This window comes from Microcaecilia unicolor, chromosome 9, assembly GCF_901765095.1.
Source record: "Microcaecilia unicolor chromosome 9, aMicUni1.1, whole genome shotgun sequence".
Classification (NCBI taxonomy): domain Eukaryota; kingdom Metazoa; phylum Chordata; class Amphibia; order Gymnophiona; family Siphonopidae; genus Microcaecilia; species Microcaecilia unicolor.
Genome location: NC_044039.1, coordinates 224,753,914 through 224,773,845, shown reverse-complemented (window position 1 = coordinate 224,773,845; position 19,932 = coordinate 224,753,914). Strand labels below are relative to the sequence as shown.

General features: G+C 43.3%; 1 protein-coding gene across 2 annotated transcripts in view; it reads right to left on the bottom strand.

Annotated features, from left to right (window-relative positions):
• Nucleotides 1–19,932, bottom strand: part of NEK9 (NIMA related kinase 9) — a 119,848-nt gene that overhangs the window by 48,414 nt on the left and 51,502 nt on the right. Inside the window, exons 14-16 of one of the 2 annotated variants that reach the window (XM_030213804.1) lie at nucleotides 18,731–18,886; nucleotides 18,483–18,591; nucleotides 6,868–7,029 (exon numbers count right to left, since the gene is read on the bottom strand). In XM_030213804.1, the coding sequence (XP_030069664.1) occupies nucleotides 6,868–7,029; nucleotides 18,483–18,591; nucleotides 18,731–18,886 (427 nt within the window). The remainder of the gene's footprint in view (nucleotides 1–6,867; nucleotides 7,030–18,482; nucleotides 18,592–18,730; nucleotides 18,887–19,932) is intronic. The other variant, XM_030213805.1, reaches the window with a different exon arrangement.

Genomic DNA, 19,932 nt, shown 5'->3' with positions numbered 1-19,932 from the left:
TTAAACTGCATTGCTGTTGTGGCCAGAGGCCCCTCAGCCATTTATGCTCTGGGCTCTGAATCTGTTGGAAATCTTTAGTCTCAGAGTGGGAGTGTGGAAGGTACAAACCTCTATACTGAGACCCTGTTCAGTTAATTTTCCTGAATTCCCCAGGTACTACTAAAGGTAGTGAATAAGTGTTCAGTTAGTTTAACATTCATTCCTGTTTAATTTACCTGTTATTGTCTGCTAATTACACCCTATTCATCCGTTCAATGTTCTAACTTGTTGTAATAATAATTCGATTCACTTATTAGCTCTGTTTGTGCCGGACTAAGAATCCTGGTGGCTTGTGTTTTGGGTCTGTGGGTGCTTTCTAGGAACTGTGGGGCCCCTAGAAGTGTGACCCCAGTGTCCTTAGAAACCAATGGGAAATTAAGTGGTGGGTGGAAGACTCACCCAGAGGCAAGCGTAACCCAGCAGGTGGGAGGAAGGGTATGCCAGAGTAGAGCACGTGCACAGGTGGTAGTGGGCCTGGGCAGACCCTCTGGGTGGCCACAGGGTTAGCCCCAGGTGGGTGCTAGGCATTCCGTGACAATCTCTTTCAAGTTTCTTTTTGTTTGATATACCACTCAAGGTCAAACCACCTAATCAATTTACAATCTAAAAATTATCAAAGAAAGAAATACATTAAAAACAGGACAGAACAGAAAAAGCAAAAACCATGCTCCTACTGCTGCAGCCACAGCACACTACACCCCTCACACATCAGCCCTTTGGGCATCCACAAGAAAAACCAACCACTGTAAGCCTCAAAGAAAAGGTGAGTCTTCAAAAATTCCCTAAATTTCTTAAAAGAAGGCTCTAAATGAAGGACTAATGGGAGGGGTTGCACTATATGTTAAAGAGGGAATTAAGTCAAATAAAATAAACATTCCACATGACACAGATAACAGCGTGGAATCATTATGGACAGAAATTCCATGTGTGAAGGAATATTCTTGTAGGGCTGTAGTGCCATCTGCCGGGACAGAACGAACAGACAGATGAAGAAATGTTTACAGAGATTAGGAAAGCTGGAAGACTGGGCAACAGGGGCGTAGCCACGGGTGGGCCTGGGTGGGCCCAGGCCCACCCACTTTCCGTCCAGGCCCGCCCGCCCACGTCGGTCGCAGAAATTCATTCTCCTCCCCGCCAGCGCTGCATTCTTTTCTTCGATCGTCGCCGGCAGCGCTGCCATTCACACAGGCAGCTCCGCCCCCCTTTGCTGCGTCCATCTGGCCCTACGTACACAGGAAGTGCATCAGAGTGGGCCGGATGGACGCGGCAGAAGGGAGCGAAGCTGCCTGTGTGAATGGCAGTGCTGCCGGCGACGATCGAAGAAAAAAATGCAGGGACCGAAGCTGCCTTCCTTCTTCTGCTGCGCCAGTTCAAAGGGTTGCTGGCAGCGTGTAAGAATCACTGCTGCTGGCTGAGTCTGACCTGAAATCCGCGCAGCAGAGGGAAGGCTTCTGGGTCAGTCAGCAGAACTGCAGCAATTCTCTCTTACATGCTGCCAGCAACCCTTTGAAACGTGCTGCGGTGCCGTGATGCTCCTGTTGCTGCATGGGGGGGGGGGGTTGGCGAGGATAAAATTGTTGGGCTGCTTGGGCGTTGGAGTGGAGGGGAGGGAAAGAAAAGAGATGCTACACAGGGGGTGTAGGAGTGAGGGAAATTGTTAGGGAGGGGAGGGAGACATGCATAGGAGAGTAGAAGAAAGGGGATCATTATTGGGATATGGGGGAGAGAGAGGGATAATTGCTGGATGTAGGGTGGGGAGGGAAGGAGGGATGAATGACAAAAGAAGGAGAAATGTTGGACCTGGGAGGGAGGGGAGGAAAATGTACTGCACAGGGGAGAGAGGGATGAAGGAGAAATGTTTCATGGTGGTGGAAGAGATGCTGCAAGGGGGGAAACAGATGTCAGACTTGGGATGCAAGGGTGAGAGAGAAGAGGAAAAGAGGGAACAATGTTGACCATGAGGGCAGAGGAGGGGGAAGAAGGAGGGAGATGTAGGATCCAGGGGTAGAAGACAGTGAGGGAGAAATGCTGGAATGTGGGTGGGATGGAAGAGGGGGAGAAATGCTGGCCCCTGGGGGAAGGGGCAAGAGGATAGAGAGAAAGGACAGGAAGATGCTAGGAGGGGATAGAGGGTGGAGAGAGGAGAAAGAGGGAGCAGATGCTGGGCTAGAAGGGTTGGAAGGAGGCAGACACTGGGATGGTGGAACCATGTGGAAGGCCAAGGGGGTGGTAAGGAAATGAACGAGAGGATGATAGTGATTACGGGGAGTAGATTGAAGATGAAGGCTGGAGGAGGAGTGAGATGGGGAATAGGAGAGCAAAATCAGGTATCTGAAAAGTAAAAAGGAAAAGGATTAGAAGATGAAATTTGAGTGGCCAGAGAGCAGGAAAGAAAGAAAAAAGATAGGAAAGAGCTAAAATGAAACAAACATCAATATGTCAGTGTAGTGAGGGAATGGAATGAGAGTGGAGAAAAGACAAATGAAGAGCAGCTGCTTGAAGGAGAATTAACAGAAAGACAGGAAAGTGGAAAAGAGAAACTTGAACCAACATAATGGAAAAATAAAATGACCAGACAAAGGTAGGAAAGACATTTTATTTTGAATTTATTAACTGAAATTTGTTAGCTTGAGAAATGTGCACAGCGGATATCATTTTATTGTGTTCAGTAGAAAAAAAGAAATATATTTCTGATTTTATTTCTCCACTGTAACATGCCGAGGTTCCGAGTTCAATTTTTGTCTACATATTTTTATTTCTAATTTGTGATCCCTTGTTCTGTATTTGGTGAGAGTCTGGGCCCTAGCTTGTCTAACACTAGTCCCGACCCTTGCTGTAGCTGGTGGGGATCCCCAACCTACATCAGCTGAGGACCTCCTCTAAAAGCAGCTAAAACTCCCTTCTACTAAGCTTGGCAGATGGCGACAACATCCTTGAGCCACCGATAACTAAGCATGCATGGGGTGCCAGCATCGGTCACTCAAGGCATTGTTGCTATTGCTGCCTGCCAAGCTTGGTAAAAGGGATTTGTGGCTGTCTTCGAAGGAAGTTTTCAGCTGACAGAGCTTGGGGATCTTTATGAGCTAAATTATATTTTGAATTGGGAGGTGCCAGGGAAGATGAGGAGAGTGGGGGGAGGAAGGGGGCAGAGACAGAGAGAAAATTTTGTGCCCACCCACTTTGGGCTCAGGCCCACCCAAAATTGGCCGTCTGGCTACGCCACTGCTGGGCAACGCTATAATAATGCATGATTTAAATTACCCCGATACTGACTGGATAAATGTTACATCAGGGAATGCCAGGGAGTTAAAATTTCTAGATGCAATAAACAACTGCTTCTTGGAGCAACTGATCCAGGAACCGACAAGAGGGGGAGCCAGTTTGGATCTGGTCCTTGGTGGCGTGCAGGGCATAGTGCGAGAGGTGGTGGTATTGGGTCCCCTGGGAAACAGTGATCATAACATAATCAAGTTTGAGATACTATCTGGGACAAACCCGCAAAAGGAAATCTACTGTAGCTGCATTTAATTTTCGAAAGGGTGACTATAATAAAATGAGGAAAATGGTTTAAAAAAAAAAAAAAACACCTAAAAGGATCAGCTGCAAAGGTTAGGACACTAAATCAGGAATGGACGCTATTCAAAAATATCATCTTGGAAGTCCAGTCAAGATGCATTCCACGTATTTGCAAAGGTGGAAAGAAGAGAAAATGACAGCCAGTGGTTAAAAAAGTGAAGTAAAAGAGGCCATTACAGCCAGTAGATTGTCCTTCAAAGAATGGAAAAAGGACCTAAATGAAGAAAATAAGAAGCAACAGAAGCACTGGCAAGTCAGATGCAAAGCATTAATAAAGAAGCCTATGAGAGAATATGAAGAGAAACATTCCACAGAGGTTAAAACTCAACAGTAACAACTTTTTCAGGTACATCATAAGCAGAAAGCCTGCGAGGGAATCCGTGGGACCGTTAGATCATGAAGGAGCAAAAGGGGCACTCAGGGAGAACAAGGCCGTAACGGAGGAACTTAACGAATTCTTTGTTTCTGTCTTTACGGAAGAAGATGCAAGAAATTTGCCTATACCAGAAATGGTTTTCATGGGTGATGATGTGGAGGAGCTGAAAGAAATCTCGGTGAACCTGGAAGATGTAATGAGCTAAATTGAAAAATTAAAGAACGGTAAATTGCCTGGAATGGATGGCACACATCCAAGGGTACTCACAGAACTCAAGCATGACACTGCTGATTTGCTGTTAGTAATATATAACCTATTGTTAAAATCGTTCGCGGTCACGTGATGCGCTGAGAGCAGAAGCTGTGTTTTAGCTCAGCTCTGGAGTCCCCACTCCACTTCCAATTTTAAAAGGCAGACTGGATTCATAATTTGGATCACCAACTGCACGAAGTTACGCGTGATGAGCGCATGGACCAGTACCTGCTACCAATGCCGACTACAAGTTCCAAAAGGGAGCAAAACAAGAGAAACACAAGCTGTGTGGCACGGAGACAAAGATGGTGGACGAGCCTTTGCAGGCAGACCCGGAATTCTCGGCCATGCAATTAACGCAGATTACGGCGGCGGTGGGAGCAGTGTTTGAGCCTCGTTTTGATCTCCTGGTGGGCCAATTTAGTAAATTAGAAACTCTTCTGACAGAAACCATGAAGCGGACAACAGAGGTGGAGAACAGAGTCTCGGAGCTGGAAGACTCGTGGACATAAGCCTGACATATTATCTCTGAAACATAAATTGCAGAAATAAGCTGATAAAATTGAAGACCTAGAAAACAGGTCTCGTCGGAGCAACCTTAGAATTGTGGGATTGTCTGAGAAACTTCCCAATAGGAACTTGGCCCCTCTACTGGAACACTGGCTGACTAAAGAGTTTGCGCTCTCGGACAGCAGTGGCTCGTTTTGTATAGAGAGGGCACACAGAATTGGTAGATTCCAGGAGGGCCAGCAGCAACCTTGGGATGTGATTATTAAAATCCATAACTATGTGCACAAAACACCATATCTCAAAAAAGATATAGCAGAATTAGAAAAGGTACAAAGAAGAGCTATCAAAACAATTAAGGGGATGGAGCTCCTCTCATATGAGGAAAGGCTAAAGAGGTTAGGGCTCTTCAGCTGGGAAAAGAGACGGATGAGGGGGGATATGATTGAGGTCTACAAAATCCTGAGTGGTGTAGAAGTAAATCAATTTTTTACTCATTTCAAAAGTACAAAGACTAGGGGACACTCGAGGAAGTTATATGGAAATACTTTTAAAACAAACATAAGGAAATATTTTTTCACTCAATGAATAATTAAGCTCTGGAACTCTTTGCTGGAGGATGTGGTAGCAGTTAGCGTATCTGGTTTTAAAAAAGGTTTGGACAAGATTCCTGTAGGAAAAGTCCATAGTCTGCTATTGAGATAGACATGGGGAAGCCACTGCTTACCCTGGGATTGGTATAATGGAATATTACTACTATTTGGGTTTCCGTCAGGTACTTCTGACCTGGATTGGCCCCTATTGGAAACAGGATACTCACTATTCTTAAGTTAATGGTATCCTGCCTTATGTATTCTTACTAATTTAACGTTCTTCTCTTTTCTCTGTCTGGGTAATCACTTACTCAGTAGTCTTTGCTCTAGATGTTGGGGAGGGTGGGATGGGAAGGGGGAGTGAGGAATTTAATGCATAATGTACTTTGCACTGGATTTTCTAGGAATGTGTACTTGTACGTTCATTGTTTTTGCTCTGTTGTGCAGTTTGGATGAAAAGACTAATAAAAATTGAATTATTATAAAAAACTTACTGAAAGCCAAGCTATGTAGTTCAGATGGCAAAGAAGCCCATTGATATTGGTGTAAGGAGATACTAAGGGGGGGGGGGAATTATTATGTGTATAGAAAAGATATTATGTTGTTCTTGGTATTTTTCAAAATGCAATAAACAAAGTTAAAAAAAAAAAAAAAAAGGAGCCCATTGATCAGTGACCAATGCAAGAAAACCATCACTGGGTGCATGAATTTTCTAAATTCTGAGAAAATGGAGAGTTAGGCTATGTGGGCAGTGCAGTAACTCCCCATATGCCCAGTAAAGGCTAGACCATTCTTTTCCAAAAGGTTCTGGAGGTCTGTTCTGTCAGAGCCATGCACACTCACATGAACAAGAGGTGACTAAGTACATTTCAGATATCCAGACTAACTCTCTTTTTCAGATCTAAACTAAAATTCATCTATTCCGAATGCCTATCCCAACATACAATTCTAACACAGTTTATCTTCAGGCTCTCATGTAACTAGTACTTTCTCTCATTACTGTGAAGGTATTTAAGTAAGGAAGCTTTTGCAGCACTCCTTCTGCCTGCACTGCACCCAGGCCCTGTGTATGTGATATTGTAGCACAGTAACTCAGTAAACGATGACAGATAAAGACCAGCTTTGTCCATTCAGTCTGCCCAGAAAGGCAGCCAGGATTGTACCTGTGACTCTGCATGGGTTACTCTCCCTTTGTCATTAGGGTTGTAACATATGTCTACCCCCTCCTATGCCTTTTTTCCCTTTAAAGTGTGAAAGTTTAATTTAAGTTTTCAATTGAATGGAAATGCTCTTAGTTTTATTACATCTTTATGCCACATGGGAAAACCACAGCCTTTTTGATTTCCACCACTGTTTTCAACCACACAGCTTACTGTGGAGCACTTCTCCAACTTGATTTCCCCTGTGCTCACAATGTTTGAGGTGAGAGAACAGAACAGATGGAATCAATGGCATGTAGTATTCCTAGGGTCTGTGTTGTTCAATGTGAGACAGATTAAAGGTTACAAAGAATCCTGTCCTCACCATCAGTCGCTGCTATCGTGAACTCATCTCCACAGGAGACACGAGTGACTTGCTTCCCACCAAGAGGCCCCCCGAGCAGGTTAATTCCAAGCCGCTTCTTGTAATCACCGATTCCCAGCTGCCCGCATTTATTGGAGCCAAAAGTAAGCAAACGGCCACGTTCTGAAAGCAGAAGCACAGGGGAGAAAAGCAGAGAATAAGAGAAGGAAACAAGCCACCTTTGAGCCCGCTAACAGGAGGTACAAATAAAGCAAAGTGGCCAAGATTAGGAAAGGGGTCAAACACATTCCTAAGCTACAAGACAGACTAAAACCACAAACTCAAGACATAAGTACATAAGTATTGCCATACTGGGAAAGACCAAAGGTCCATCAAGCCCAGCATCCTGTTTCCAATAGTGGCCAATCCAGATCACATATACCTGGCAATATCTCTAAAAAGTACAAAACATTTTATACTGCTTATCCCAGAAATAGTGGATTTTCCCCAAGTCCAAGTAATGCTTGAATGTTTTCACTTATATACACTGTCAGCTAGCACATTTGCTTATTTCCAATCTGACGAAGAAGGGCAACCTTCGAAAGCTAATCAAGAAATGTATTAAGTTATGTCCAATAAAAAAGGTATCATCTTATTTTCTTTTCCATGTTTTATTTTGTTTGATTTCTATTGATAACCCCAAGTCCATTTAATAACAGTCTATGGACTTTTCCTTTAGGAAGCCGTCCAAACCTTTTTTAAACTCTGCTAAGCTAACCGCCTTTATCACATTCTCTGGCAACCAATTATTGATTTTATTTATTTGTTACATTTGTATCCCACATTTTCCCACCTATTTGCAAGCTCAATGTGGCTTACATAGTACCGTAAAGGCGTTCGCCAATTCCAGTATAAACAGTCACACAGTGATGTTGTGGTAGAATAAGGTTCATGTGGAACAAATATATTTGGGAATCGTATAGAGGAAGAGTTACATTATGTCCATTACGTGCCAATTAGTGGCACTAATTGGCTTTAATTAGAATGTACGCGTACAACTTCCTAGCTTTAATCTACAACACGGTGCGCATAAATTCTAATGTGTGCAGTCAAAAGGGGGCGTGGCCAAGGGCATGGAATGGGTGGGTTGTGGACATTTCAAAAAACTATGCGCACTATTATGGAATACACCCGATCTGTGCCTAACTGAGGCGCAGATATTTAGGCCTGGTTTTAGGTGGCCTAAGGGCTATGCCTAAATTTTAGTCACAAGAATGGCTTTTGAGTATATTATATAAACTATACCTAACTTTAGGCGTAGTTTATAGAATCACACTAATCGTGTGGATTTTCAGCACCAATTTTTAAGGTGGCATTTATAGAATTTGACCCCTTGAGAACTTACTGTTTTTAGTAAACTGAAAAGTTACCACATGCTTGCATAGACCTGTCTCCCAGGACAAACAGCCGTTTCTTTATGAGACATCAGCAAGGCAAAAGTTTTGAAGTTTGAACTTGATATTCAAATATATCTATCTTCTTTTTTTTTTAAGTATTTATTTTTTTAGGGGGATGCTTCTTGGTTTTTCTTGGTATGGATCTCTGTTTGGGAGTTTGTTTATTTCACTTATTGTAATGAAAGATTTATATCTTCTTGTATTCTCCTTTGTTATATTCTTAATAAACATGATTTAAACATCCCCCCCCCCCTCTCCACACACATATTCAGCATTGTTCGAATGGCCAGAACTGCTGCTGACCAGTTAAATAGCATTTAAGCACAGTGGGAGGGACCCGACCACCCGGGTGTGACACCCCACAGGGAATAAGAAGCCCCTTAGGACTTACACCCTGTAATAGAGATCCAAGTGTGGGTTCTCTAACATTTACAACCCAACCTAGAAACCCCAAACGGGCCTACCAGACTGAGTACACTGCACAGGCTGCACACATCTACCCTCTGCTGAGACTGAGAAAATACTGGTTAGTAGAAGGTCTGCACAGGCTACTTGTATAAGAAGTTTTAGTGTTCTCAGTCTCCCTCTGTTGGTAGGAGTGCATAACCCCAAGCGTCTTGAATGGTCTGGAGGATTGCTGAGGAAATATTTCTGCTACATGGTTCAAATGTATTTTGAGTAAACTCGGGATTAACTATTTTCTATACATATACCCGCCTTGTGAATAGACCATGAAAAAAGCACACCATATTTTCTCAAAGTGATGGCCAAGAGCATGGTTGCGTGCAAATGGAATAATGTCAAAACATGGCAGGGCAAGGATAGGAGTAGCATGATCTCCCACAGCCTCATGGCACTGCATGGGGCAGGAAGATAAGCCATAACCTGCAGGAGCCACATACCTCTTGAAATCCATGGGCTGACAAGATACTGCGTACAAGACGGCTATCTGTGCCATAGTCTCTCTCAAACCTTTTAAAACACCAAGGTCACATGACAAACTACCCAACTCAGGAGTCTGGTCAGATAAGTATCACCCATTCAATTTCTTTATTAAGACAGCCCAGCTCCACTGTATTTAAAGAGTAGATCCACTTTTGTTCTCTATAATTAAGAGGTTGCTCTATATTACCACCCTCCCACCCACATCTATAATACACCAATGAATGTTGTTTAAGACGCCAATACTGTACTAAGAGGGCCTCTTCATTATTTGTAGAAATGTTCGATATTCGTTGTCAAATCTTTACTGGTCTACTACTAGGTCCTAAGTAGATCATATCACAAGGGCATTTGATTATATATATTTTCTTGATCTACATGAAGTATCAGAATTGGAATGACCCTCAAAACAAGAGAAAAATAAGTGCTAGTTCTGATACTACATGTGGATCAGAAAAATATATATAATCCAATGCCCTTGTGATATGATCTACGTAGGATGTAGTAGTAGACTGGTTAAGATTTGACTGACTGAACGAACATACATCAAAATTTATTACAGGTAAAAGGCACTGCTGAATCTCCATTGCCCCGGGTAAAAATTAAGTACCTGTACATAACATGTAAACTGTAACCACAGAAAGGTAGTATATCTAATCCCACCCCCTTTCCCTCCTCCTTGCACCTGAAGAATAATGCACAAGGGGTAAGGAGAACTGGTAGATGGATCGCTGATATGACATTACTGTCTAATGTTTCTGGTTCTTCCCCCACCCGGGGTTGTTGCTGCCACAAGTAATCTACTTCCACTGCAGGAAGGAACTCCGGTGGAAGTCTTGCATCCAAACTACACATGACAACAGGGCCAGCACAAGACAGAGTGGTGCCCCAGGTATTTGTGCCCCCCCTGCCGTGCTTACTTTGTTGCACCAGCCCTGCTGCTGTTATTTTTAGTTCAATCTTTTCATTGAAAATTTTAACAAAGTGCCCCTCCGAAGGGACACCACTTTGTAAGTGGTGGAGGGGCTTCCGTGTTTCAATGACTTAGAGGGCTATGCTGAAGGGTTACCCATATCAGACAGGCCTCTGAGGAGAAACCAGACAAAGAGTGTCCCAAACTGGAGGATCCAAGATGGCATTGAGGGAGGACGTACGTTAGTTGAGTTCCCGTTTTACACCAGAATACCTGAAGAAGTAGGCACGCTCCCCAGAGAATGGGGAAGAAAAAAGGCAAAGCCGTGGTGTTGTCCTCCTCGAACACGGCTGGGGTTCCCACCACTTACATAGTAACATAGTAGATGACGGCAGAAAAAAAGACCTGCAGGGTCCATCCAGTCTGCCCAACAAGACAACTCGTGTGTGCTACTTTTTGTGTATACCCTACTTTGATTTGTACCTGTGCTCTTCAGGTCACAGACCGTATAAGTCTGCCCAGCACTATCCCCGCCACCCAACCACCGGCTCTGGCACAGACCGTATAAGTCTGCCCAGCACTATCCCCGCCTCCCACCATCAGCTCTGGCACAGACCGTATAAGTCTGCCCAGCACTATCCCTGCCTCCCACCACAGACTCTGGCACAGACCGTATAAGTCTGTCCAGCACTATCCCTGCCTCCCACCACCGGCTCTGGCATAGACCGTATAAGTCTGCCCAGCACTATCCCCCCGCCTCCCAACCTCCAGTCCCGCCTCCCACCACCGGCTCTGGCACAGACCGTATAAGTCTGCCCAGCACTATCCCTGCCTCCCACCACCGGCTCTGGCACAGACCGTACAAGTCTGCCCAGCACTATCCCCCCGCCTCCCACCACCGGCTCTGGCACAGACCGTATAAGTCTGCCCAGCACTATCCCTGCCTCCCACCACCGGCTCTGGCACAGACCGTATAAGTCTGCCCAGCACTATCCCTGCCTCCCACCACCGGCTCTGGCACAGACCGTACAAGTCTGCCCAGCACTATCCCCTCCTCCCACCATCAGCTCTGGCACAGACCGTATAAGTCTGCCCAGCACTAGCCCCGCCTCCCAATCACCAGCTCTGCCACCCATTGTAGGCTAAGCTCCTGAGGATCCCTTCCTTCTGCACAGGATTCCTTTATGTTTATCCCACGCATGTTTGAATTCCGTTACCGTTTTCATCTCCACCACCTCCCGCGGGAGGGCATTCCAAGCATCCACCACTCTCTCCGTGAAGAATAGGGACTTGATTGCCCCAACAAACGAACCCTGGGCTATTCCTGCAGCTGGTCTATGAAGACATCGATAGCTCAGAGAACGGATCCTCTAGAGCTGACAAATTGAGAAGTGGTATTGAATCCTGTGGGGGAAGGCCACAGCGTGTGATAAAGTCCACCGGCATAAAGTGGTGAGAGGCGCCGACGTCACAGGTACACTTGAAAGTGTGCGTGTAAATACATTTGAAGCTGGTTGCTGTAAGTATTATGTTTTTTTATTTAGATTTTGATGAGGGAAGTTAATTTTTAATTCTCAACTAATTTCATTGAGAGTAGGAAATGGATAATGCATTGAAAATTGTGTGCACCAGTAATTCTTTATTGGAAAAAGACCTTGTAAATGATTTGCGCTGCGTATGCTTTGTAGCGCTATAGAAATGCTAAATAGTAGTAGTAGTAGAAGTGGGAGCATGATAAAAAGTCAGTATCTGTAGTTTGCATATGTACTGTTCTTCCCTTAATGGCTCAGGATATTAATTTGTACAATGTAAATGTTAGTCTGGCCGAGGCCTAGTATAGGGGTTAGGCCAAGGCCGAGGGTGGGCCGAGCAGGCACTACGCACTACCCCAGCTACCAAGCCCTGTACACATACGCAACCACTTGCACCTCCAGAAAAGGGAAGATAGGGCAATCAGACAGGCCTCACGGCCTATCAGGAACCAATTCACTCAGAATTCAAGCATGCGGGCCTCACGGCCTAACTGGAACCGATTCATACTTAGGGAGGGGAGAAAGAGGCTAAATGAGGAGCAACACCCTCAGTGCTGGTAATCAAGGAGAAAGGAAAGCATACACAGAAACACATCAAGCCGTAGCTCACCACACACAAAGGTGAGGGACTGTAATATAAGATACTGTAGGTAGAGACCCTCAGCAGACAGGGAAGGGAAAAGTCCGCAAAACAGAATGTGGAGCCTAACACACACACCCAGCCCAGAAAGGGACAGTGCTCTGTAATACAGGAGGTAGTACAGCAAAGAAAGGACTGAAACAGTCACAAAGGGAAGACTGCAGTAAAGAGACAACTGCCAGAAGCAGAGAAGCTCTGCAGACAAAGGGTTAAACCAAGCTCAGCACACACACAGCAACCAGAGGCAGGGAACACTGAAGACAAAAGGTTAATCGGGAGTACAACGAAAGAGCTAACAAACAACCCCTCACGGATAGAAACAAAAGGGCCCGGAGACTGCTACAAGGGCAGGACCTGCCAAGCAGAAAACAAACATGGCACAAAGGGAACTCCGAAGAAAAGGGAAGCAAAACAAAAACTGGAACAGAACGAGGTAGGAACTCACCACACAGCACCACAGCCAAACAGAGAAACCCAGGTGCAGTGAGAGAGGTAATTAGACACATGCAGGCAGCAGCCGGCAGGCGGAGACAGAGCAACAGAAACTGCAAGCAAGGAAAGGAGTAATAACTCCACACAAGCACAGAGCTAATATCTCAGACAGAGCAAAGGTAAGGCTTCAGCAGAATTGATAACGCCAAAGCAGGGGTTGTAGGGACAGATGAGCTTAAGTAGATCAGATTGACATCAGCTCAGCCCCTGACGGACCAACCAGGAGCGGTTCCAAGGATTCCCCTGTCTGACTAGCAGAACTCTAACAGAATCATAACAGTAAAATGCCATAAGTTGCTAAAGTGTAAGGAGGAATCCTTCCTGCCCCATTATCTTGTAGTCTTGTTGAGAGCCTTGGATATTTGTGAGAGAGCTAACAGCTTGTCAGAGCATTCATTACTGTTTGAACTTTGCCATAAAGTGAGAAAAAGTGCTGGAGAGTTTACTGTACAGATAGGGACACTATTTGCCCAGGTTTCTTGTGATGTATTTTTTTTTGTTGCAGTCTGTGTTATTTGATAAAAGAGAGCTGTTTTGTGTACTAAAACAATTATTTTTGGCAGTTGATCTGGGAATAGAAAAGTCATATCTTTTTTATTGACGATAATGCACAATACATAACTCCAAACTGTGCAACTATACAAAGTTACAATTGTTCAATATACATTGCTTACTTCTCAAACCAATTTGCCTAAACCATCATCAAGCTTTTTAACAGACTTTTATTGTATCCCCCCCTCCCTTCCCCCAAACCTCCCTCCCCCTCTTCCCCTTTCATGTTCTTACACTATGTGAGAGGGAAGCAGATTAGACTATGCAACAGTGTCTGAGAAATTAAAGTCATATCTTTTTAAACATTCTTTTCCTTGCTTCCCGGCAGAGGTTGTCTGGATAGAAAGCAGCAATCATTTCTTTCTTTTGCTATCCTTCATAAGTTTTTGTGGGCGTGAGTGAAATCCAGTTTGTGTTTACTTTCAGGGGGATATCAGCCATCTATATTTAGCCACGTTCTTTTGTTAATCGCCCTGTTTTAAGTTAAGTGACAGAAACTTTACTTTGGTTGAGAGCACTAACTTTATTGTACAGAGATTTTTTTTTCTTTGAAATAAACTGTTTTCCTGTATTGCCTTTTGCTATCTTCTTTGAGCTGTACAAATTCGTTTTGCACATCAATTATGTCCTGTATTGAACTTCCTCTGGAACAGTGCCCTTGTTCCTGTTATGATTTTTTCTCACTCAAGTCTTATGGGATTATTCGGCTGTCCCTATTACGGCTGATTTAATTGCATTTTATATTTAAATTACACCACATTTGTTTTTCTTTTACAGTATGTGGAATATCATATCTTCCAACTGCTTTGTTTCAGGGCCTTATTCACACAGCAGAGGAGGATTATGATTTATATTTAATTTCCAAATTTGTTCATAAGACTTGCAGCAGACATTTATAGGCTATTTCTTGCCTGATCTATGTGAATCTTGTAAAGATCAGCCAAGGATGCACCTTTGTCTGCCTCATTAGGATTTGTACTTTTTATAGCTCACTTTTATTACATTGGGTTCAAAGCTTGTCATTAATTCTTCTGAATTCTCTGTAGTATGTGTTTCATAGCTAGATAGCTTTTACATTAACTATGAGATTTACTGAAAGGCTCATGCCTGCATTTTTTGTTTTTTTTCTTTTCTCTACATGTTGCAAACTTTTACACTCTTGTAATTATTTATTTTATGTATTTATTATATTTGTATCCCACATTTTCCCCACCTATTTGCAGGCTCAATGTGGCTTACATAGTACCATAGAGGCGATCGCCAGTACCGGTTTGAACAAATACATAGTGAGGCTGTGATAAAGTAAAGTTCATGTGTGACAAAAACATTAGGAATCATAAGGAGGAAGAGTTAAGTTATGTCCAGTTCTAGCTTTGGTTTCGTTATGTCACAGGGTTAAGGCATTTAAGTTGGATCGTTAGGGTATGCCTTTTTAAACAAGTTAGATTTTTTCCCCTCCGAAGGGACACAACCTTGTAAGTGGTGGAAGGGCTTCCGTGTTTCAATGACTCAGAGGGCTATGCTGAAGGGTTACCCATATCAGACAGGCCTATGAGGAGAAACCAGACAAAGAGTGTCCCAAATTAGGGAGAGGGGAAAGATGGTGACCTGAAGCTCGTACACTCAACGGCCCAGCTGTCCTCTGAAGTTCAGTTTTTGTTCACTTGAAATTTCCTCTCTGCATTGCAGTTGCCTTAACAGAGGAAGGGGACAATGGGGGGTCAGCCGCCGATGACCAGCGTTTTGTCCCCTGTGCAGCAAGTGTGGGACTGCTGTGTGACGAGCTGCCCATAGATGACTGGGTTGATGAGTCCTTTGATTAGCGCCGACGAAGGAGCGTCGATGCTCTTGGACCTGGAAACAACTTCATCGCTCAAAAATCATTTAACCACCATGCCCAAAGGAGTGGAGGAGTGAGTCAGGAGTGTATGCTGAAACGGAAGTCGTTTACAGCTGAACCCGTGTCAGCGGTGCTACTCCTAAACCCTTAAGAGTTATCAGCTTGGAGTTTTTGTCTCCCGTGGAGGTTGCATTGAATGTCATCTGGAGGGTGCTCCAGGACCTGACCGTGGTAGAGAATGACTTTGCTTCAGATATAGTCTTGTTAATGAGCCACATGGATAATATAATCAAATCCTTTGAGAATATACAGCAAATGAAGTTCTACTGAAGTAGGAAATGGTTAAGATTTGAAAATGATAAAAGACCAGAAAAATTTGAACAAAATGAATATTGTTACAGATGATTAATATCGAGATTGTTGTTTTCCCAGAGTTCCGGGTATGACTCCTAATGTTTTTTTTCCTCTGAAATGATTCCTCTTAATATATTAATTCAAAAGGAGTGAAGCCTGTGAAACTGGGATTACTTTAATCAGCGGGAATTGGATTGGAGATTCAAGGGTTTGTATTGTTAAACAATTTCTGGTTTTAAAAGGGAAAAAAAATTAAATCAGGTGTATTACTTTCACTAATATTGGACAATAAGTATGTTTCCAATGAAATCGATAGACTATGCACCGTTATGGTCTTGAAGAAACCAACCAGATGATCAATGTGGAATAATGATTTAGATAAATAATAACCGGGGATAATCGGGTTAATACCACGTTTTCTTTGTTTGCTGTTGTTTAAATTGATCTCCTTGTCTTTCACTCTCCCGATTTATTTTGTGGTCTAAGAAAGAGAAAGATTGTATAAAATCCATTTATCTTGTTGAGATTGTTTTCTTCTAATATTGTTTTAATGTACAATCATCTCTGTTTTACTGTTTTGCAAGTGATCCTTGTAAAATGAAAAAATTATAAATAAATGATTAAAAAAAAAAAAAAAGTTAGTTTTTAGTAGTTTCCGGAAGTTTAGGTGGTCATATGTTGTTTTCTGTTGTTTTCAAGACGCTTGGTAATGCGTTCCATAGTTGTGTGCTTATATGAGAGAAGCTGGACGCATAGGTTGATTTGTATTTGAGGACTTTGCAGCTTGGGTGATGGAGATTTAGGTATGTTCTTGTTGATCTAAATGTGTTTCTGGTAGATGATTTTGTGAACCAGGGTGCAGATTTTGAACGCAATATGTTCTTTGATGATTGGGAGCCAGTGCAGTTTTTCTCGTAGTGGTTTGGCACTTTCAAACCTCGTTTTTCCACGAACCTCGTTTTTCCAAATATAAGCCTGGGCTGCTGCTGTGTTTTGAACTGTTTGCAGTTTCTTTATGATTTGTTCTTTGCATCCTGCATAGATTCCATTGCAGTAGTCCAAATGGCTTAGTACCATGGATTGTACCAAATTACGAAATATTTCCCTAGGGAAAAAAGGTTTCACTCGTTTGAGCTTCCACATTGAGTAGAACATTTTCTTTGTTGTAGCTTTTACTTGGCTCTCTAGTGTGAGCTTTCGTCAATTGTAACTCCAACAATTTTCAGGCTGTCTGAGATAGGGAGGGTGTAGTCTGGAGTGGTTATGTTCGTGGGTTTGTTCGTCTTGTATTGGGATGAGAGGATGAGACTGTGTGTTTTTTCTGTGTTAAGTTTTAGTTGAAATGCAATTGCCCATGAGGTCATGGTGTTCAGGCTGAGTTTGATTTCTTTGGTGATTTCTGAAAGACCATGCTTGTAAGGGATGTAGATTGTGACATCGTCTGCGTATATAAAAGGGTTAAGGCCTTGATTGGATAAGGACTTGGCTAATGGGGTCATCATTAGGTTGAAAAGCAGCAGTGATATTGGTGATCCTTGAGGTACTCCAGTCTGCTTTCCATGGTGATATGTTCGAATTTGATTTCACTTGATATGTTCTGGTAGTCAGGAAACCCTTGATCCAGCTAAGTACACTTCCACTAATCCCGAAGTATTCTAGGATGCTTAGTAGTATGTTGTGGTTTACCATGTCGAACGCACTAGACATGTCGAATTGTAGGAGAAGTACGCTTTTGCCTGTTGCAATTTCTTGTCTGAATTTGGCTAGGGGAGTAATTAGTACTGTTTCGGTGCTGTGGTTGGAACAAAATCCTGATTGTGATTCGTGCAGTATTGTGAATTTGTTTATGTAGTCAGTTAGTTGTTTGGTTACCATGCTTTCCATCAGCTTGACTACCAGTGGGATTGATGCTACTGGGTGGTAGTTGGTGATATCGTTTGTTTTTTTCTTGGTATCTTTTGGTATTGGGGTGAGTAAGATGTTACCGTTTTCCTTAGAAAAGAGACCATGTTGAAGCATGTAGTTTAGGTGGGATGTGAGGTCTGTTATGAAGCGGTGGGGAGCGGATTTTAATAGGTAACTGGGGCAGATATCCAATTTACAGTGAGTCCTGGAGAACCTGTTGGTCGCTTGGTTGATTGTTTCAGCAGTGAGTGGAGAGAAGCTTGTCCAGGATCTGTCCGCTGGGTGTTCACCGGGGATTGGGTCCATACAATCGATGAAGTTTCTGATGTGTTGATGTTCTGAGGTAACGTGTTGCGTAGGTTTACAATTTTTTCATTGAAGTATTTGGCAAGTTTGTCTGCGGATGGGATATCTATGTTGGTTGTGGTGACCACGGTGGTATCTAGTAGTTTGTTCACGAGTTGGTACAATTTTTTCATGTCTTTGTAGTCAGGCCCTATTTTGGTTTTGTAGTATAACCTTTTGGCTTGTCTTATTGCGTATTTGTATTTTCTTTGAGTTTATTTCCATATGTTGAGTGTGTATGCCTCTTATTTTTTTCCATGCTCGTTCATGTTTCCTGGATTGTATAAGACGCTGCGATCCTGTGTACAGAAAGCAGGTAGATCGTACATGCTATTTTGCGTGGACTTGGTTTAAGTTTTATTTGGAATTCAGCTATCAGTGGGTGTTACAAGTTCAGATGATTAATATTGAATGACCCCTGAAGAAGGCACCTCGTACCGAAACACGGCCCGTGTCGGGTCTGTGGTATAACTTTGAAATACAGAAAAATCTGAAGCTTATTAACAGAAATACTGTCAGAGAAATTTTGGGGAATACATAAGATTACATCTATAGATTCGGAAAACTATTACTAGAACAATATATTTAATTCGATCAAAATTTTTAAGACAGAACTAAAATTCTGGGGTACTGATAAATGGGGAAGAAGCAGAGGGGAACTCACCATCAATGGCTGCTGTGTGGGTCCTGCCTGGAGCAATGCTGCGAATCTTGTAGAAAGAAAGCTGTTTGGCCAGTGTCAGGGTGGTAGTATAGGGAACCTCATGGAAAGCCTTTAGGAAAAGAACAGCAGCAGTAACAACCTATAGGTCTAAATCCTATTCTCTGCATAATTAGGCAGCAAGTCAAGGACCTGGTGGGGCACCCTGCACTGCGCATCGGGCAGAAGCAATCATGTCAAAGCAGACCTACCTCATGATTGATGATTCCACTTGTGCACTGATTCAGACCCAGCTTGTTAAATTCATTCAACCCACATGCAAGTACTTTGCCCGACTGTGTCAGTAAGAAGGTCCCATCACTGCTGCACTGAACTGACACAATATTCAACGTTTTTGGGACCTCAACCTGCAGATGAGATACACACACATCTGAATACGGAGAAGTCATCTGGAGAAAAACTGGGTATCATATATTATCACTCTACACCACAACGACCGTTTAACACACAACACTGGGTGACTGATAATTTTTATGCATCATGGCCAGTTACAACCTTAACTTCAGAGGATTCCAAGATGCACAGAAAAAACATGGTTATAACCCTAACATTAATGAGCATGCTTGGGACAAATATAAAAGGCAGTAGTAAGAATAGGGTTGAAAGGTCAAAAAGGGACATGAGGAGGAGTTTGCACTGGCTTAAGGATGAAAATTTTCTTTTTTTTTTTTTTTTTTAATCTTTTTATTAATTAACAGTTTTTCAGTACAAACATTAACGCATGCTAACAATAGGCTCCATTCTTTGTGCAGTACAAAACTCACAGATCTCCCCCCTCCCACCCCCCTCAGGATAACACAGCCAAGAAAAGGATGAGAATTTATATTGCTGAAATGACAGAAACCTAGATAGGATGATCCCCTAAGTGATGTATAGGACTTACTAAATCAGTGCTTAGCGGCTGCAAGGAGGTCGTTGAGTAGCAGGCAGCGTGTGGAAATCGCTGCCGCTACCAGCAACCCATAGAAGCACAAGAAGTAGAGTAGTGGGAGGGAACATGGGGGAAAGATGCTGCATGGCGAGGGGAGGGAAGATGGGAGGGGGAGAGAAGATGCTGCACAGGGGAAGAAGGAGAGATGCAGCAAAGGGGTGGAGGGGTGAGAAAGGGAGAAATCTTGCATACGAGGTGGAGGTGAGGGAGATATGCTGCATAAAGAGGGGATAGGTGGCGAGAGAGGGAGAAATGTTGAACATAGGGGTGGAGGGGAGGGAGAAATGTTGGACGATGGTAGAGGGAATGAGAGGGGTATATGTTGGACATGGAGGTGGAAATGACAGGGAGGGAGAAGTACACAGGGGGTGGTAAGGGGAGAAAGAGGGAAAATGCTGGACCATGGGGGAGAGGGCAGGAGGGAAGAGAGAAAGAATAGGAAAATGTCAGGCTATGAGGGTG